Genomic DNA, 17,288 nt, shown 5'->3' with positions numbered 1-17,288 from the left:
CCATTAGCTCCGTTGTCGGCTTCAAACAAACCGGGCCGATGGAATTTTAAATTTTTTTACTTCCAATTATTTTTTTTAGAAATCCTTCTACACCAAACACTGACGAGATCCTTAAAAAAAACACACTGGACGATATTGACTGTAATCCGATACAATCAATTCAAATCCAACCCTATCGACTTATTTAATACAGTTGAAGGCACAAAGCACGCCGAACTTGGAAGGTTTTTGTCACACTCAATGACGATGCTAGAAGTAAGATTTTTGCCACTGCCCCATTAAGATTTTGACATTTGTCTCATAATTATATGATTTGCCTCCGTCAGAAAAAAATGTGACAATATATATTGTGTTTCCATAATTTACAGGCCACAAAACATATGATGGCTGGACTAAATATATTAGCAAGCCCACAATTCACGATTCCCACAAAATAAGAGAGGGAATATGAAGCTTCTTGTGTACTCTACTCAGCATATATAATCAAAACTCAACTATCACAGCACTGAAAGTCAAACACTACTGAAATTGCTGGCTTGTTGCGATGAGTTCGTTTGTTAAACCTCAAATATCAATATCTCTTTGTTGATCCATCCAACATCTATGATAACGAAATTCATATGGAATTATAGTATCTATTGTCTTATTGTGATTCAGGATAATTAATTTGGTTTTTTTTTTTTACTATTTTTCTTCTCCGTTCTTGTATATGCAGGGGATCTATTTTGGTTCATCAATGGTCTATTTTAGTGTTTGGTTAAATTTTTTGGCCCCCATATATATATATATATATATATATATTTCTCCCTCCGCCACCGGAAGCGAGCATGTAATATAGAATTACTGTATGTTAGGGATGATAGAGACTCGCAGACAGCTTAACAAGCTTAACAAGGCCTTCTGATTACAAATTAAACAAGAAGCCCACCTTGATCTTTCAGACCCTATGAAACAAAGCTAGGCGAGAAAAGAGTAGTAACCATTCCTAGTTTGAAACTCCATCATCCATCAATACCTAAGGCCTAAAGCAATGATTCGATCCGCGAAACTCTAAGATGCCTTTTGACTTGAGCTTATTTTAAATGCTCGTCGGTAATGGAAGATTATTGAAAATCATTGTAACGAAAAAGCTTGTGTCACAATATTAAGTTTTTGGGTAGAATTAAGTGTTTTGTTTTTTTATTTAACTGAATAAACTTGGTTAGCTAAAAATAATAAAAATTCCCTAATTGTTTTTGGTAGAAATAATAATTTTTTCCTCCCCTCACTCATCTTATAATATTAGTGAGATTTGAACCTGTAACGTTTACGCTATCGGTTATTTTAAATAACCAACAAAATCACAAAGGAATCCTACAATATATTCTTTGTAAGCTCGCAAGAAAAAATAGGACCTATGCAGTACTGGTTGCCACTAAATGCTACAGAATGAGTACATAATTAACAAGCTTGCAAATCTGCAGCTATCCTGAGCCCTCAACTTAACTAGCTCCCAGTTACAACCTCGACGTCCGGTATCTATTTCATCCCATAAGAAACAATAGTATGCGATTCACGATCGTTTTCTTCTGCCGGCCAAACCAACCAACGCCGCAAGAAGCTAAACCCCAAACTTAACCCAACTAGATAGATAGATCCCATAGCCACACAACGAATCAACCACTCTCTCATAGCACATTAATTTGTCTACTCCAGACGTCCCCCCTCCCTAGTTCACTTTTTAGTCATGCAATTCTGGTCGGAATCCGATTCCGGAAGCAGCGGACCTTGGAGCGTGGTGATCACGCTCTCCCTCGCTGTCCTTTGGTACGCGTGGCTCTACTTCAAGAGTTCAGACTCTAACTCGCCGCTGCCGCCGGGTCCACTCCCTCTTCCATTAGTCGGGAACCTTCTCTCTCTGGACCCGGAGCTCCACTCCTACTTCGCGGGCCTGGCCCACACCTACGGCCCAATCTACAAGCTCCGCCTCGGCACCAAGCTCTGCATCGTCGTCACCTCCCCCTCCGTCGCCCGCGAGGTCCTCAAGGACCATGACGTCACCTTCGCCAACCGCGACGTCCCCGCCGCCGGCCGGGCCGCCTCCTACGGAGGATCAGACATCGTGTGGACCCCCTACGGCCCGGAGTGGCGGATGCTGCGGAAGGTCTGCGTGCTCAAGATGCTCAGCAACACCACGCTCGACTCGGTCCACGAGCTGCGGCGGAACCAGGTCCGGCGAACGGTCGGGTTCTTCTACGGTCGGGTGGGGTCGCCGGTGGACGTGGGCGAGCAGATGTTCCTGACGGTGATGAACGTGATCACGAACATGCTGTGGGGCCGGACGGTGCAGGACGATGGGTCCGGGCTCGGGGCGGAGTTCCGGCAAGTGGTGGGGGAGATGACGGAGCTGCTGGCGAAGCCGAACGTTTCGGACTTTTATCCGGGTTTGGCCCGGTTTGACTTGCAAGGCGTGTTCAAGCAGATGGAGGGCTTAGGGAAGAGGTTCGACGCGATATTCGAGAGAGTGATAGATCAACGGCTGAGGATGGAGAGGGAAGGCGCGAAGGAGGAGGGGAGTAAAGATTTTTTGACTTTTTTACTGCGGTTAAAAGAGGAGGGAGATTCCAAGACGCCGTTTACTATGACCCACCTCAAAGCCTTGCTTATGGTACGTCGTTTTTAACTTTCACCTGAAGATTATGAACCTTTTTGTTTATTCTATTTGTGGGGGATTGTGATAACGTAGTTTTGTACTTAACGTAGAGTACGTGTTATCATCTTCAAGTTTCAACATATTCTGGACATGAGAGGGACATAAGTAAGGTTTCAAATTTCGGTTTTGGTTTTGATTTCGGTACTTCAAATTTAAGGAAATTTCGGAGAAAGTTTCGATTTCGGTGGAAATTTCGGTTAAAAATAAAGAAATCAAATTAATTACATTTATAAGATGATATTTTTGAAAGAAACTTTTACATAGACTAAACTAACCTATAATAAACCTATTTACAATGTAACATCTCTAAAATTATACATTTATAATATAATTATGATATTTTATATGGACGAGTAATTAACTAGTATTGTAGTAGGTTGCTAAACTAGTATTTTTATCTATGTGTATTGATAATATGTTGTATATTGATAATGTAAATATGATTTACTTTTTTTAATAATTAGAAAATTACAAAAGGGTGGGGCGGGGCACGTAAAACCAAAACCCCTTTGAATGAAGATGATTAAGTACAACAAAAGGAATATAAAAGCTACTATGATGTGCTTCGATCTAGCTGGTTGAACTGCTTTCATTTAGTATCATACAATACTGCTCCCAAGTACATGAATTTTGGAAATGATTTTCGTACCTCATCACATGGTTATTATATGTATACGTGTTGTTCCCTTTCCACATGCAATCCATATATCGGATATTGTGGAATTACCTAATATGATGTCACAGTGTATGAAGCATACAATATTTGAGACAAAGCAAAAAGGAAATCATGTTATGGTTAGAGCATTCAACTTTGTAGCAGATAAAAACAAAAAGGTTTTTTTTGTTGTATTCAACATGATTGCAAAAAAAAAAAAAAAATCAAAATTTCATATTTTCTCTATAAAAGTATGAAGCAAAAATTTATTGTAGGTGACATAAAAATTTAACAGAAATTTTAGAGAAATTTCGGACAAAATTTCGGTGTGAATTTGTAAATATATATTGTGTGTGTAGATATTTCGGAAATTAAGAATTTCGTGGAAATGTACGGAAAATTTCGAAAAATTTCGGGAAACTTCTGACGGAAATGATATAACATATGAATTTCGTTTCAGTACTTTAAAATTACAGAAATTTCAGCAGTTTCGGAGAAATTTAAAACCTTGGACATAAGATGCTCAAGATTCTCCAAAATTTTGTTTTTTTGTTGGAGATTTGATAGCACATGGTACATGATTTAGATTTTTTATTCAATTTTCAAATTATCACGAAACACAAAGCTAAATGTTATTTGTTTAAGAAAATTAATAAATTTAATTTCTATTCATGTGAATTTTCCGACCCTAAATTATAATTATCCTCATAATATCTCGAAAAATTGAGAAAGTGAAGAATAAAAAACAATTGATGGGACTAGAATAAGTAACTATTGTACAAGAATAAGTATGCAATTATATTTCGAGAGCAATATGGCGGCACATATTGTTCTGATGTTTCTTCATGGCATGGTTGCAGTCTAATCTTCAATATGCTGTTACTCCTCATTAAGCTTCTTAATAAAAAAAGTATTAGTAGAAGTAATTATGTATTTGTGGTTTGGAAGAATGGTTCGTAATATAAATTAACATACAACTTTTCTGAAGGTTTTCTCTAAAGTTTGCATATGGTAGGTTGCATTTTGGAAGTGAGCTGAAAAAGCTTATTGTTAATGCTCATGCTTGTAACTGATAACCTAAGTACCTAACAACAAATTAACCTAACCATGGCTGCCCTTTGTTTCAGTGGCCTCAAGCATCCATCTTTTTCTTAATTTTGGCATCTGATTTCATATGAATCGATCACCACTTTAACATTGTTGTTTCAATCTTGTTGTGTACAGGATATGGTTGTGGGCGGGACGGACACATCCTCCAACACAATTGAATTTGCAATGTCGGAAGTTATGAACAAACCAGAAGTGTTACAAAAAGTCCAGCAAGAATTAGAAGCTGTAGTTGGCAAAAACTGCATTGTAGAAGAGTCTCACATTCACAAGCTACCGTACTTATATGCAGTGATGAAAGAAACACTGCGCTTGCACCCAGTTCTGCCTCTATTAGTCCCACATTGCCCAAGTGAGACATGCACTGTGGGAGGCTATACCATTCCAAAGGGGTCTAGGATTTTTGTTAATGTTTGGGCTATACATAGAGACCCTTCTAGTTGGGAAAACCCATTGGAGTTTGATCCAGCTAGATTCTTGGATAGTAAATGGGATTACAGTGGGAGTGACTTCAAGTATTTTCCTTTTGGGTCTGGGAGAAGAATATGTGCAGGGATAGCAATGGCTGAGAGGATGGTGATGCATTCTCTTGCTACACTGCTGCATTCTTTTGATTGGAAACTGCCACAGGGAGAGAAGTTGGATCTTTCGGAGAAGTTTGGTATTGTATTGAAGAAGAAGATACCTTTGGTTGCCATCCCAACTCCAAGGTTGTCAGATCCAGCACTCTATGAGTAGCCGACAAGGTGCGTTGTTGATAATCATTAGGTGAAAATATCATGAACTAATGCTCTCTGATATCAACTTCTGTTAGGCACACAAAGGTTCGATGAGATACTCGTATTTATCCTAGAGAACATAGTCAAATTAATCATAATTTATGTTGCATTGTAATCTTCTTTTGGGAGTAGAGATCCATTATATATAAAGATTGTGAATAAGATCAAAAGATAAGACTTTTTTTGTCTATGAACGTAAACCGCTTCCTCCGTTGCTCGGAGTTTGCTATGTCTAATTCAAGCTCAAGTATTGTTCTTAAATAGTATACTTTTGCCATATATCCGATGAGTTATGTTGTTCTTACAAAACAACTTGCCTATCATACACTTACAAGATTATATTTAAAACTTGAGAACTCAATAAATATAAGGGGGATATTCTAGTGTAGTGGTGGGTATCTCATACCCACATTTATAAAAGTGAGAACAAATTTTGTTGTCAAAGTTGTAATTTGAGTCTTATTTTGTGTAATCTTAGTTCTAATAATGGTAATTACACATCTTACGACATTTTACAAATTTTTGAACAAATTCGTTTTCAATGTTGTAATCTTAGTTCTAATAATGGTAATTACACCTCTTACGACATTTTTACAAGTTTTTGAACAAATTCGTTGTCAATGTTGTAATTTTTGTTTAACTATATGTAAATAGTGTAAATGAATATGGTAACTTTTGTTCTCAATGTTGTAATTTTGGTTTAAATAATTGTAAATTTTTGTTCAAATAGTTGTAAATGAGGATATCTCATACCCACCAGTACACTAGCTTGTCCCAATATAAGGGTGGGTGACAACAAATCCTTGGTCTCAGAACATTACTGCTAAACAGCATATTCCTTCAAAATATAATACCTAATAGCTCAGTCATGGAGAGTGCCCAAGATGTCCTCTTCCCAGTACAAATAGAACTCTTTGTCACCAAGCTTGACTTGCAAATTACTGCTGTAATCGGGCAAAATTAAGAACTGTGTCAGTTTCTTTCACATCCATCAGGATCGCATGCATTTCCAATCTTATTCTTTGTTCCTGGCCTAAGTGACACGCAATAGCAATCACCTTTCCTAATGGATGACTCATGAAGGAGAATGCCGACGATGGTTTTAGAGGGTTGAAATGTTGGATAATTTTCTCAATCAGGTTGCGTAAGGGTCGGGATCAGAAGCTTTTTCATTTCCGGTTGTGCTTCCAAGACTTCTGCTACATTCTCCAAAAAAAAAAAAAAAAACTTCTACTATAAGTGGGGTCAGAGTTTGTTTGGGATACTGGAAGCATATTTGGTTAGAAGTTGATCTAGCACTTGTTTTTACTTTCTCTCACTATCCACATGATTCCTTGGTAGCTTAAAGTTATGACAATTTTCTTTTTCATATATCTCAAATGGAGTTCGTTTATCACATATTAGGAAAATCTGGTAGCTGACTCTCTGACAAATTATGGTTCATCCTTGACTGATTTTATTTTTTTTAATTTTTTTGGACGACTTTGTGTCTAGGGTTTGAGAATTTCTTCTCATTCGGCGGCGCTCAAGGCCGGTGCTGGTTCGCCTCGCCGCTAATGGGCTGTTACCGGACGGGTGATTGAATGCTATGTGCTCGAGGAGTTCCAGAGAGAGGTTTTGACTCGATGACAAGTTCTAGGTGAGATCTCTAGGTGTTTGGTGCTCTGTGCAGAGACGGGCGCATCGGCGTGGGGTTTTGCTGAACTCGCGGTGGAAGATCTAGCGGGAGGTGTGTGGTGATTGCTTTCTCCAAGTTTGGCGAGCTTAGTGGGATGCTGGGTTTGGTGCCGAATCCTCCTATTACGGTGTGGAGACTGCGCGGCAGGGCGCGACGGACTGGAGGCATGGATGGTGGTGGAGGGATCTGGCAGAGCTGCCCGGAAAACTGTTCACTGTGGAGATGGCGGCTGGGCTTGTCTCAGCCATTCCAGTTGGCCATGCGTTGGGTCTTTCTTTTGGGATTGCCCTTTTGGGCTTGGTTAATTGGACTGGGGTGCTTTTTCCTAGACCCATTCTTATGTTTTTAGTTTTTCTAATTACAATAATTTCCTTGTTTTAGGAAGTTAAGCACTGATGTGCACTCTATGTCTCTCTAGCGCCTCTAGAGTAGTACCAAAGGAGGGTCTCCGCTACCTCTACGTATTTGAATGTATAATGAGTATGTCTATTTTTATGTACCATTTGTGGGTATTACCACTATCTTCTTGTCTGTCTATGCCCTTAAATGACAGCAGAAGGACTTATTCTGACTTGTGATGAATATACTGTTTTCCCTTGATAAAAAAAAAGGGAGAATTTCACAAATGGTCGCTCAACTATGACTCATTCGACACTTTAGTCACTCAAGTTTCAAATATATCACTTTGGTCACTCAACTATTACACTGTCAATCACTTTAGTCACTTTGTTAATTTTTTGGGAGATTCTATTCATACCTCCAAAATTAGTATTTGTACCTCTCTTTTTTTCCAAATTATTGGTGACTTTGTCAACTCATGCCAAATTACCAATAAGAACACAAAAAAGGGAAAAAAAAAATTTCTGTTATAATTTTTTTTAACCCCACCCCACTCCTTCCCTCCCATGATGTCAGTGAGGTCTAAAACTGTGACATTCACGATATTGGTTATCCTAAATAACCAACAGGTCACAGCTCACAGAAAAAAAAAAAAAGTATCTTCTTACCTTTACAAATAGTATGTTTCGATGAAACAATTCGCAAAATTCTAAGCTATGCATTGCCTATTATATTGCTGCATGCGCTTTTTTTCCAACTCGAAACAATTAGTGAATATGTGTCTCTCTCCAAGTTAAGCAGCATTATGTTGGACTGACTTTGGAACACCATGACCACTTTCAGTACGAGCATCTGTATGTAAATCATAATTAAGTGATGAAAACTTTGTATCCAAAAACTCAGTTTAATTAAAAATTTTGAGAATTGGGAGTAATATCTAAACATCTCAGATAGCAGTACACCAACGTGCTTCTATATTCAATTAATTTAATGAAAAATACTGTATTGATTACCAACTAGAGATTTTTTTTTTAATTGTATGAAGTGTAAAATAGGATTGTGAAATCTTCAAAAATTGAATGAGGTTCGACTACTGATTTTGGAGGTATGAATAGAACGTAAAAGAAAGAAGTTTTTATTGATTTTATTGGACGATGGGCATTGTGGGAAAATTAGGGAGGTATAGATAGCAAATTTGTTATCTATAAAAGTAAGTTGGAGGTCTATTAAGTTGGGAGGTCCAAATGCCAACTTTGGAGGTATGAATAGAAGCTTCCTAATTTTTTTCATTAAAAAAATACTCTTGGGTGACTAAAGTGATTAACAGTGTAATAGTTGAGTGACCAAAGTGATATATTTGAAACTTAAGTGACCAAAGTGTCGAATGAGTCATAATTGAGTGACCATTTGTAGAATTTTTCCTTAAAAAAAAAAAAACTTTTGTCAATCTACCGGGATTCACCAAAAACGAAATAACAAATCCTCGTGTATGTACTAGATCAATTATTGAGCTACTAGGGATATATAAATTATTGGTGTAATGGTTTATAGTTATTAATCTACTAGATCAATTATTGAGCTATTAGGGATCGATATAAGTTAATAATATCTGGAAAAGGACCATATCGTTGACACCGAAGAAGTGACGCACACTAACGCATCCTCACCTTCCTCCGGCTTACCACCGGCAGTCTGCTCAGCGATGGTTATAATATATATAGAACTAATAATATGCGTGAAAAGATACTTAGGAGATTAGCTAGCCGGCTTAACCGGTCTTGCTAGATGCCTTTTGTCTTGAGCATTGGGTATGAAACTATTATCTCTTTATAAATTAAAGGATGTTCCCCACTACTGTATCACGACGCACGAGCAGCATTGCAGTTGGAAGCAAAATGTCTCTCTCTTGTGAATTCTTCATGGAATCCAGTTCCTTATCCTCACTGTGGTCGGAAACCAAGAGCGGGAGTTGGGGAGTGTTCTTCACTCTCACGGCAATTTTTGCTGCATTTTTTTACGTATGGAGTTGCATGAGAGAATCCAAGAGTAGCAGAATGTCGCCGCCGTTGCCTCCTGGTCCCCGTGGCTTCCCACTGGTTGGTAACCTTCTGTCCCTTGACTCAGAGCTCCACTCCTACTTTGCTGGCCTAGCCAAGACGTACGGCCCAATCTTTAAGCTCCGACTGGGTACCAGGCTCTGCGTCGTAATAGCCTCCCCTTCCATCGCTCGAGAGGTCCTCAAGGACCATGACGCCACGTTCGCCAATCGCGGCGTCAATGTTGCAGCTGGGGACGTCGCACTCTACGGCGGGGCAGATATAGTTTTTGCCCCTTACGGGCCGGAGTGGCGAATGATGAGGAAAGTGTGCGCGCTCAAGATGCTTAGCAACACCGCCTTGGACTCGGTTCAAGAACTGCGCCACAAGCAAGTCCGAAAAGCTGTGGGTTACTTCTATAGTCGGGTCGGGTCCCCCGTCGACGTTGGTGAGCAAATTTTCGTGGCCATTCTCAATCTTACCACCAACATGTTATGGGGTGGCACCATGGAGGAGGAGGGGGTCGGGGCTGGGGTTTTGGCCGAGTTTAGGCCTTTAGGGAAGCAATGCGGGACATCGCGGAGCTTTCTGGGAAACCCAATATTTCGGAACTTTATCCGGGTTTGGCCCGGTTTGATTTGCAGGGGATAGCGAAGCAGATGAAGGATGTGGAGCTTAGGTTTGATAGGATTTTTGAGAAAGTTATCAATCAAAGGTTGACGATGCAGAAAGAAGGCGCGAAAGAGAGCAATGATTTCTTGACATTTCTATTGCGATCTATAGATGAAGGAGGAGACGGCAAAACTCCTCTGACCATGACACATCTCAAAGCCATGCTCTTGGTACGTTATTAAATTCCACACTAGCATTTCTATATATATTTTTTGTGTGGTTTCATGTACATGAACTAGCCTCATGTCCGTCTTATGCGCATAAGAAAAAATATTATAATTTTTTTTTTAAGTAGGAAAATATTGAGAGAACGAAATTATCTAGGACGTATCTAGGACGTACCCTTTCATGGTTCAGTTGGTAATTTGAATGGCATAGTAGTTTTTGCGTGTTTTATTTTTGTTTATTTAATTATATTATTTGACAATTTTTCTTAGAAAATATCAAGTCAGTGAGGTTAACCCTTTGACACCAAACCACTGCTACCATTTATCGTAGCAAATATTAATGTAATTTTCTACTAGTCTCATCAATTGGCTTTATTTTCTTTGACATATTTTTGTATGCGGAGTTAATGTTTGAGAAAATAATTTCTTTGGATGGTTCTAAAATTTTGTATTTGGAGTTTTGGACCAAGTCCTCCAAATTTTGAAGCAATTGGTCATCTCATCTTAGTAGACAAAGTCAACTTTAATTTGAGAAAAGAAAGAGATCCATCTATTAAAAAGAAAAAAAGATTCATATATGATATATATATCAAATTTGGAAGTTTGAAACTCTGAAGTCTGAATAAAACTACTCAATCTCTCCTCAAAAAAAAAAAAAAAAAAAACTACTCAATCTCTTTTCCTCTTCAAACTACAAAAAAAAAAAAAAAATACAAAATAAAAAAAATATGTTAAAGTGAAGCTCACACGTCTGGTACATACCTCCCACGTTCTGGTCAATATTTTCTTTTCTGTTTTTCAAATATTTATAATTGTCGTTGTTATCCATTATATATTATACATTATATTCTTAGATTATTAATTTCCTACTGATTTGGACAGGATATGGTTGTGGGTAGTACTGACACATCCGCCACCACAATTGAGTTTGCAATGGCTGAAATTATGAACAAACCAGTGGTGTTACAGAAAGCCCTGAAAGAATTAGACGTTGTAGTTGGGAAAGACAGTATTGTACAAGAGTCTCATATTCACAAACTACCATACCTGGATGCTGTGATGAAAGAAACTCTGCGCTTGCACCCAGCCCTGCCTGTATTAATTCCACATTGTCCAAGTGAAACATGCACTGTGGGAGGTTATACCATTCCAAAGGGGTCTAGGATTTTTGTTAATGTGTGGGATATCCATAGAGACTCTTCTAACTGGAAAAACCCATTAGAGTTTAATCCAGAGAGGTTCTTGAATGGTAAGTATGACTACACTGGAAGTGACTTCAACTATTTTCCATTTGGGAGTGGAAAAAGAATATGTCCGGGGATAGCAACGGCAGAGAGGCTTGTCATGCATTTACTTGCATCACTGTTGCATTCTTTTGACTGGAAACTACCACAAGGAGAGACGAAGTTAGATGTTTCCGAGAAGTTTGGCCTTGTGATGAAGAAGAAGGTACCTATGGTTGCCATCCCAACTCCAAGGTTATTGGATTCAGAACTTTATCAGTAAGATGCCTACAAGCTAGGTTAGCTAGCTATCTTATCAAGAATGCGCGCTTTTGATGGTACATGTGAACTAGTACTTATTCTGTTAGGTAAAATTACAAGGTCTAGCTTGTTCACCTAGGTGGTGATGTCAATCAAAAATTTCTCTTACAATCAAAATTACCATAAAAAAAAAATGATTGATGACCTTTTGTTTGTTCTCTCAAGCTAATTTGCTTTATCAACTTTTTGTCATTCAACAATATCGTTTACCTAGTCAATTGTTTACTTAGTCAATAATTGACTGACCAAATTTTATGAATATAACATTGGTAGATCAATATCCTAGCTTGGACAACCCTTGCCTAGGCCAACATAAGGGCTAGAAGAAGTATGAAGCCTTAATTTGGCCTAACTAGGCAAAAGTTGTCGCTCGATTTAACAAGCGTCGGGCAATTTTTGATCGGGATTGTACGGAAACAAAATCATGATTGTGGAACCCAAAATACTTGTCTCTTTTTGTATGTAAGTGAGACTAGGCCCAAAGAACCCCGAAGAACAATAAGTCTCAGGGAATTCTATGTTGTGTCTCCAAGCCAGCACTTCCTCACATCCGGCATGTCAGCAAAAGATCCTTTGAGATATGATAGGAGCTTGGCTTGAAATAAGTGCATGTAGTGTGTTTCTAATTCCCACACTATTAACACGTTGTCAAGTCTTCGTTGTATTTAGTTACTACCATAGTAATTGGAATCACGTACAAAGGTGGTATCCCATTAATCAAGCTATTGGGTTAACTTTGGACTAGTGTACGTTTGGTCAGTTCTCGAAATGATCCTCACATTTTGGTTACTCCATTTGGGATAGACTGTGACTCTAGCTGCTAGCTTCTTCCTCACTATGATATATCACAAGCTACAATATTTAGTGATATGAGCATAATTATAAATTATTTATACCAAATTTCTCCGTATATTCTTAGTTATTTCTTGATATTTTCTAGTCATTTACTTCACTATCATGTTTTGGAGCAAAGTAGAAGAAAAAAAGCTAATCGGCAAATCTGCCTATGCAGATCAATCAATTTCAACCGAGCATTGAGAGCAACTCAAGGCCAACTAGAAAATGGGCTTTGTATGGTTGAAAATCCTTGGATATCTATCTTTTTTATTTTTTAATATATATATATATATATATATATATATAAATTGGGCTAAATACAAGTTATTATTTTGTGATTTCGATGTAAACTCTCTAGCATTATCAAGTCAAATTGACTGAATGAGATGATCTGGGTAGTGAGCCTGTAGCCATATGTTATGTGCTAAGAGTGTAGTATAAGCAGCATTATGAGTAGATAATGGCACAACACGGGACCATCGTGTTTGCGTATCAACCAACACCATAAAACATCTATACGGTCCGCAAGTTGGTTGATCAAATCCACAGAATTCCCTTAGATTCTTTGTGAGAATGGAATTATTTCCTCAATCTCCTTTGCATAGGATGATCTCAATCCTAAATAACAGGCTTTACAAAACGAAACATGGGCCTTAAAATCAACCAATGAAGGTTTTGGTTAAGCCACAATGTCACAACGGACTTGAGAAGTAAAAAGAGGAGTTGAATAAGGGTTTATGGCGTCAATGCCATGTATTTGCCGCATGGGGTAGGCGGCGCAGGCCATGTGTGGCTGGTCTTTGCACAATCATGGCGCCATGAGGCACATGTGCAGCTCCTCGAACGAATTCTTGGTTCTTACTTTTCTTCGTTTTGAAAATGGATGTCCGTGTAAAGTCTTTAATACACGGATCATCATGCCAAATCCTATATGTGTCAGAATCCCATAAGTCGTCTCTCACGACATGGTTGGATTCAATAACTCTAATAGTGGTTGCATACAACCCACTAGAGCGACACATAAGTTTATCTAATACTCGTTTATGTCCGTAGTTATTAGAGGTGATGCAAATGAACTCTATCCATTCTCATAATGTGTTTCCACATGAAAACCATTGGCTCTTATAAAAAAAAGTTTGAATTAAGGTATGTCCAAGACATTAAGTAAAAGAATTACTTTATTAATAGCCAATGATTACATCAAAGTTTCCAAAATCTAATCCAAAATAAAATCAAACTAAGACATATTGTAGTCACTCTATCCGTTTGGTAACTCCAATCAAATATGACCAGGAAAGTAGAGAGAGATGTTGTTGGAGCGAGGCTCTCTTAAGTACCAATAACCTCAATGACTTTCCTAGACATCACATTTTATTGGGTCCGCCACATAAGAAAGAGTTAATACAATTGTCATTTATTGACTAAGGCATATTGCCATTACAAAAGTTCTTGGAAAAATAAAAGAACTAATCTAATCAAAGTCTGTTGCATCCTTGTGCACTTCATCTTCAGCTTTGAAGTCCTCTATGGTGAGATTGACATCTCCACCATCTTCTTCTTCTTCTGCAAGGTACACTTCTTGCTCCCTCAGGTCCTTGTATGCCCTTTATCTTGCAGCTAGTTGCTCGCTTGCCTTGCATTGCTTGAACCAATGCTTAATTGATCCACATCGATGACACACATCATTGTTGTTGCCTCCCTTTAATTGAGGTGCATGTTGTGGGCGTTCCCTAGGAGGGTTGGTGCCACCACCACGACCCATGACGCCACCATTACGGCTAGGGATACCACGACCCCCTCTCCTACGTGTGACATTACCACCACATGTTTCCACACCAAACTTGCGGTTTCCTTCCTGGTTAGGGCAGTTATATGGGCCTATACGTCCCTCATGTCCCCCTTTCTTAGGGTACGGCTCCTTGCGCCTTCCTTTGGGTGCATTATAATTCACCTCATGAACGCTCTTAGTTCCAATGGGCCCTGAATTATAATTCCTCATGAGTATGTTATCATGTTTCTCAGCTACAGATATAACATTGATAAGCTGATGAAACCATGTGATCCGTCCAGCATTGACTTCAGTACGGTATTACTTTGATACCACAATGGCTGAAACGGGGAAGGTGGAGAGAGTTTTCTCAATTAGCTCTTGCTCTGTGACAGGTTGTCCACAAAACCTTAACATGGATTGTATGCGAAGAGCTTCTGAATTATATTCAGCAACAGACTTGAAATCAGCAGAGCGCAGATTGTTTCATTGAACCTTCAAGTCAGGGAGGAGGGAATCTTGGACATTGCCAAAACGCTCTTGTAGCGCTACCCATAGCTCTCTTGCATCCTTGATCGACATATACTCCAATCTGAGTGCCTTGTTCATATGGCGTCGCATCAAGATAACTGCTTGAGCATGCTTTGTAGATGTTCACACGAACACAAGATCCGGGTTAGGTGCCTGGATTATGGGTAATATTCCCTTTGATGGTTCTCAACATCGGTTACCCAACTGTGGTAATCCAAGCCTGTTGAGTCAAGCATGGGAAAATAGAGTCTAGGTTCATTCGACATCTTGAAAATAAGAAGAGAAGATATATTAGTTTCGGAGTTAAACTTCCACGAAAACTAAAACAATAAGATTTCTGAGCTATGCTACCAAGAAATCAATTTCCAAGAATCTCTTTTGGATTAGACCAAACAATGATGTTTTAATATGGTCACAATTTGATGCTTGTGGACGCTCTTAGTCCAAGCATTATGAACACTCTTAGTTCATACGAACGCTCTTAGTTTGTTTAATTATGAATACTCTTAGTTCATACGGACACTCTTAGTTCGTTAAGAGTGAATGCCCACAATTCCGCTTTGTTAAATACTAAAAACCACACATGTTCATATATTCATATATTTCAAAAATTCTGTAGGAAATAAAAGAAATTTAAAATACATGAAAGCAGCAACTTTAATTCACAAAATCTTACGTGATGGTTCTTGGCTTGAGGACACGCGCGTGTTGGAGCAGGCGTGTTTTGGGGCAGCAACAACAAGTGGCAGTAGCAGCAGGCACGCGGGGCAGCAGCAGCAAGAGGTGGCACCGGGAGGCAGCGTGCAGAGAAGCAGGTATGTAGGCAGCAGCACGCAGGAAAGCTGGTAGGCAGCAACGGGCAGCAGCAGGAGCGTAGGAGGCTAGCACGGGCTGTAGACTGCATCGCGGGGAGCAATGGCAGCGTGGGTTGCAGGGGGGCGCGGGTTACAGGCAGCGTAGGCGAGGTAGTGCGCGGGCTGCTGTAGCTTGGCGGGCTGATGCGCGGGCTGCAGGGGGCAGTTGCGCGGTGGGGCTGTAGGGAGGCTGGAGAGCTTGCGGCTAGGGCTGCAGGCAAGCTGGGCAGCTCGGGCTTGTAGGTAGGCCGGTGGGCTGGTGCGCGGCAAGGGCAGCAGTAGGTTGCAGTAGGGAGGGCTGTAGGGAGGTTGGAGGCTGCGGCAGGAGGTAGTTTTTGGTGTTTTCGGCTAGGGTTAGGGGCTGCAGCAATTTTAGGGTTTTTCTTTTTTTCTTTTGGGCTAGGGTTAGAACTCGTGCTGATAACGTGTTGTAGGAGAATTGTAATTGTGTTTATTATTGATAATATGAGCCCTTTATATAGGGAGTTACAAGGTACACAATAGGTAATAGAATCCGAATACAATTGAATACCTACAACACTTTCCTATTACAACTCTAAACCCTAGTTTGTATAGACACACAGCCACACATTATGTCGACATCCTTCAACATAATACAATTTTTTTTCTTTCAACTACATTAATTAAGAAATAATTTTTTAGTTTTTATCTGTGCGTGTCTGGTGGCATATTTGGTGGGTAGTCTTACACAGAAGTAATGCCATTCGATCAATGCACGAATCTTATGCACAGGCAGTAGTGAAGTATAAAGAACATTCAATTATTAATAAAGATTTGCTAGTAAAATATTAATAACTGGTGTATGATTGCAGTTGCCAATGGAATCCCAATTATCTTATATCGCTGGCATATGCATGCATGCCAATGTCAGATTTCATCAGCTAGGCAATTTTCAATAATCAAGTTTCTAATATTAATAATTGGTGTATGATTGCAGTTGCCAATGGAATCCCAATTATCTTATATCGCTGGCATATGCATGCATGCCAATGTTTCTAAAGTGCTGTAATAGTATTCAAGCTAAAATACAGAAGCACCAATATTGAATGTCATCATTCGTCCTTAAAGAAAGACTACGAATTTGGCTTTGCACTACAAGCATATATATGGTTTCTTAGGACAGCATCTCCAGTTTATTATGTTGGTATGTATGAGCATTATGACATTGTGTTCTTGTCTAAGATGATATTGATCATTTCATTTCATTTGTAAGCGACTGGTGGGAAGGATATGTTACGAAATCCCCATACTCCTGAGATATCAGATATGCAGTTATGCACTAAGGATATTTAGCCTGCAGCCTTGTAGTTCCCGTTGGTGCTGTTGGAACTGGAGCACCTTTGAGAGCATATATACAAAGGAACACAACAGGATAGAGCTGGAAAAATTCAATGACCTTTTTTATTGTTATTAATATTATTTGGACTAAATACTTGTTACTCCTCATAGTTTTCCATTAAAAACAGTTTAGTTCAAATTTTTAAAATTAAACAATTTAGTCTTTATTCTCTCTAATTCTCACACAACAGGTCCTAAAATGACTATTATACCCCTCACTTCCTTTTTGTTTTGCTTTTGTTTTTTTTTTTTATGGTTCTCTCTCTCTCG

The 17,288-nt window shown here is 39.0% G+C and overlaps 1 protein-coding gene and 1 pseudogene across 2 annotated transcripts; both read left to right on the top strand.

Annotated features, from left to right (window-relative positions):
- Nucleotides 1–1,377: 1,377 nt before the first annotated feature.
- On the top strand, nt 1,378–7,442 carry LOC112175801 (flavonoid 3'-monooxygenase CYP75B137). 2 transcript variants are annotated; one of them, XM_040510390.1, is made up of 3 exons: nt 1,378–2,647; nt 4,572–5,200; nt 6,728–7,442. In XM_040510390.1, the coding sequence occupies exons 1-2, from the start codon at nt 1,727–1,729 to the stop codon at nt 5,190–5,192; spliced, it is 1,542 nt and encodes a 513-aa protein (XP_040366324.1). In that variant the 5' UTR covers nt 1,378–1,726; the 3' UTR covers nt 5,193–5,200; nt 6,728–7,442. The 2 variants fall into 2 exon arrangements, with proteins under 2 accessions (XP_040366324.1, XP_024169319.1); XM_024313551.2 differs by lacking the exon at nt 6,728–7,442 and having other exon boundaries at nt 4,572–5,421.
- A 1,485-nt stretch (nt 7,443–8,927) lies between these two features.
- On the top strand, nt 8,928–11,807 carry LOC112179112 (annotated as a pseudogene).
- The last annotated feature ends 5,481 nt before the right edge of the window (nt 11,808–17,288 follow it).

The sequence above is a fragment of the Rosa chinensis genome, chromosome 7 (assembly GCF_002994745.2).
Source record: "Rosa chinensis cultivar Old Blush chromosome 7, RchiOBHm-V2, whole genome shotgun sequence".
Lineage (NCBI taxonomy): Eukaryota > Viridiplantae > Streptophyta > Magnoliopsida > Rosales > Rosaceae > Rosa > Rosa chinensis.
Note: the sequence above shows the minus strand (reverse complement) of the source record. Positions and strands in the feature narration are given on the sequence as shown.

Bases quoted from the DNA above. Each gene is read 5' to 3' on its own strand.
- LOC112175801 (XM_040510390.1), top strand. From the start codon at position 1,727: ATGCAATTCTGGTCGGAATCCGATTCCGGAAGCAGCGGACCTTGGAGC. The intron at 2,648-4,571 runs GTACGTCGTTTT...TGTTGTGTACAG, and splicing joins ACCTCAAAGCCTTGCTTATG to GATATGGTTGTGGGCGGGAC.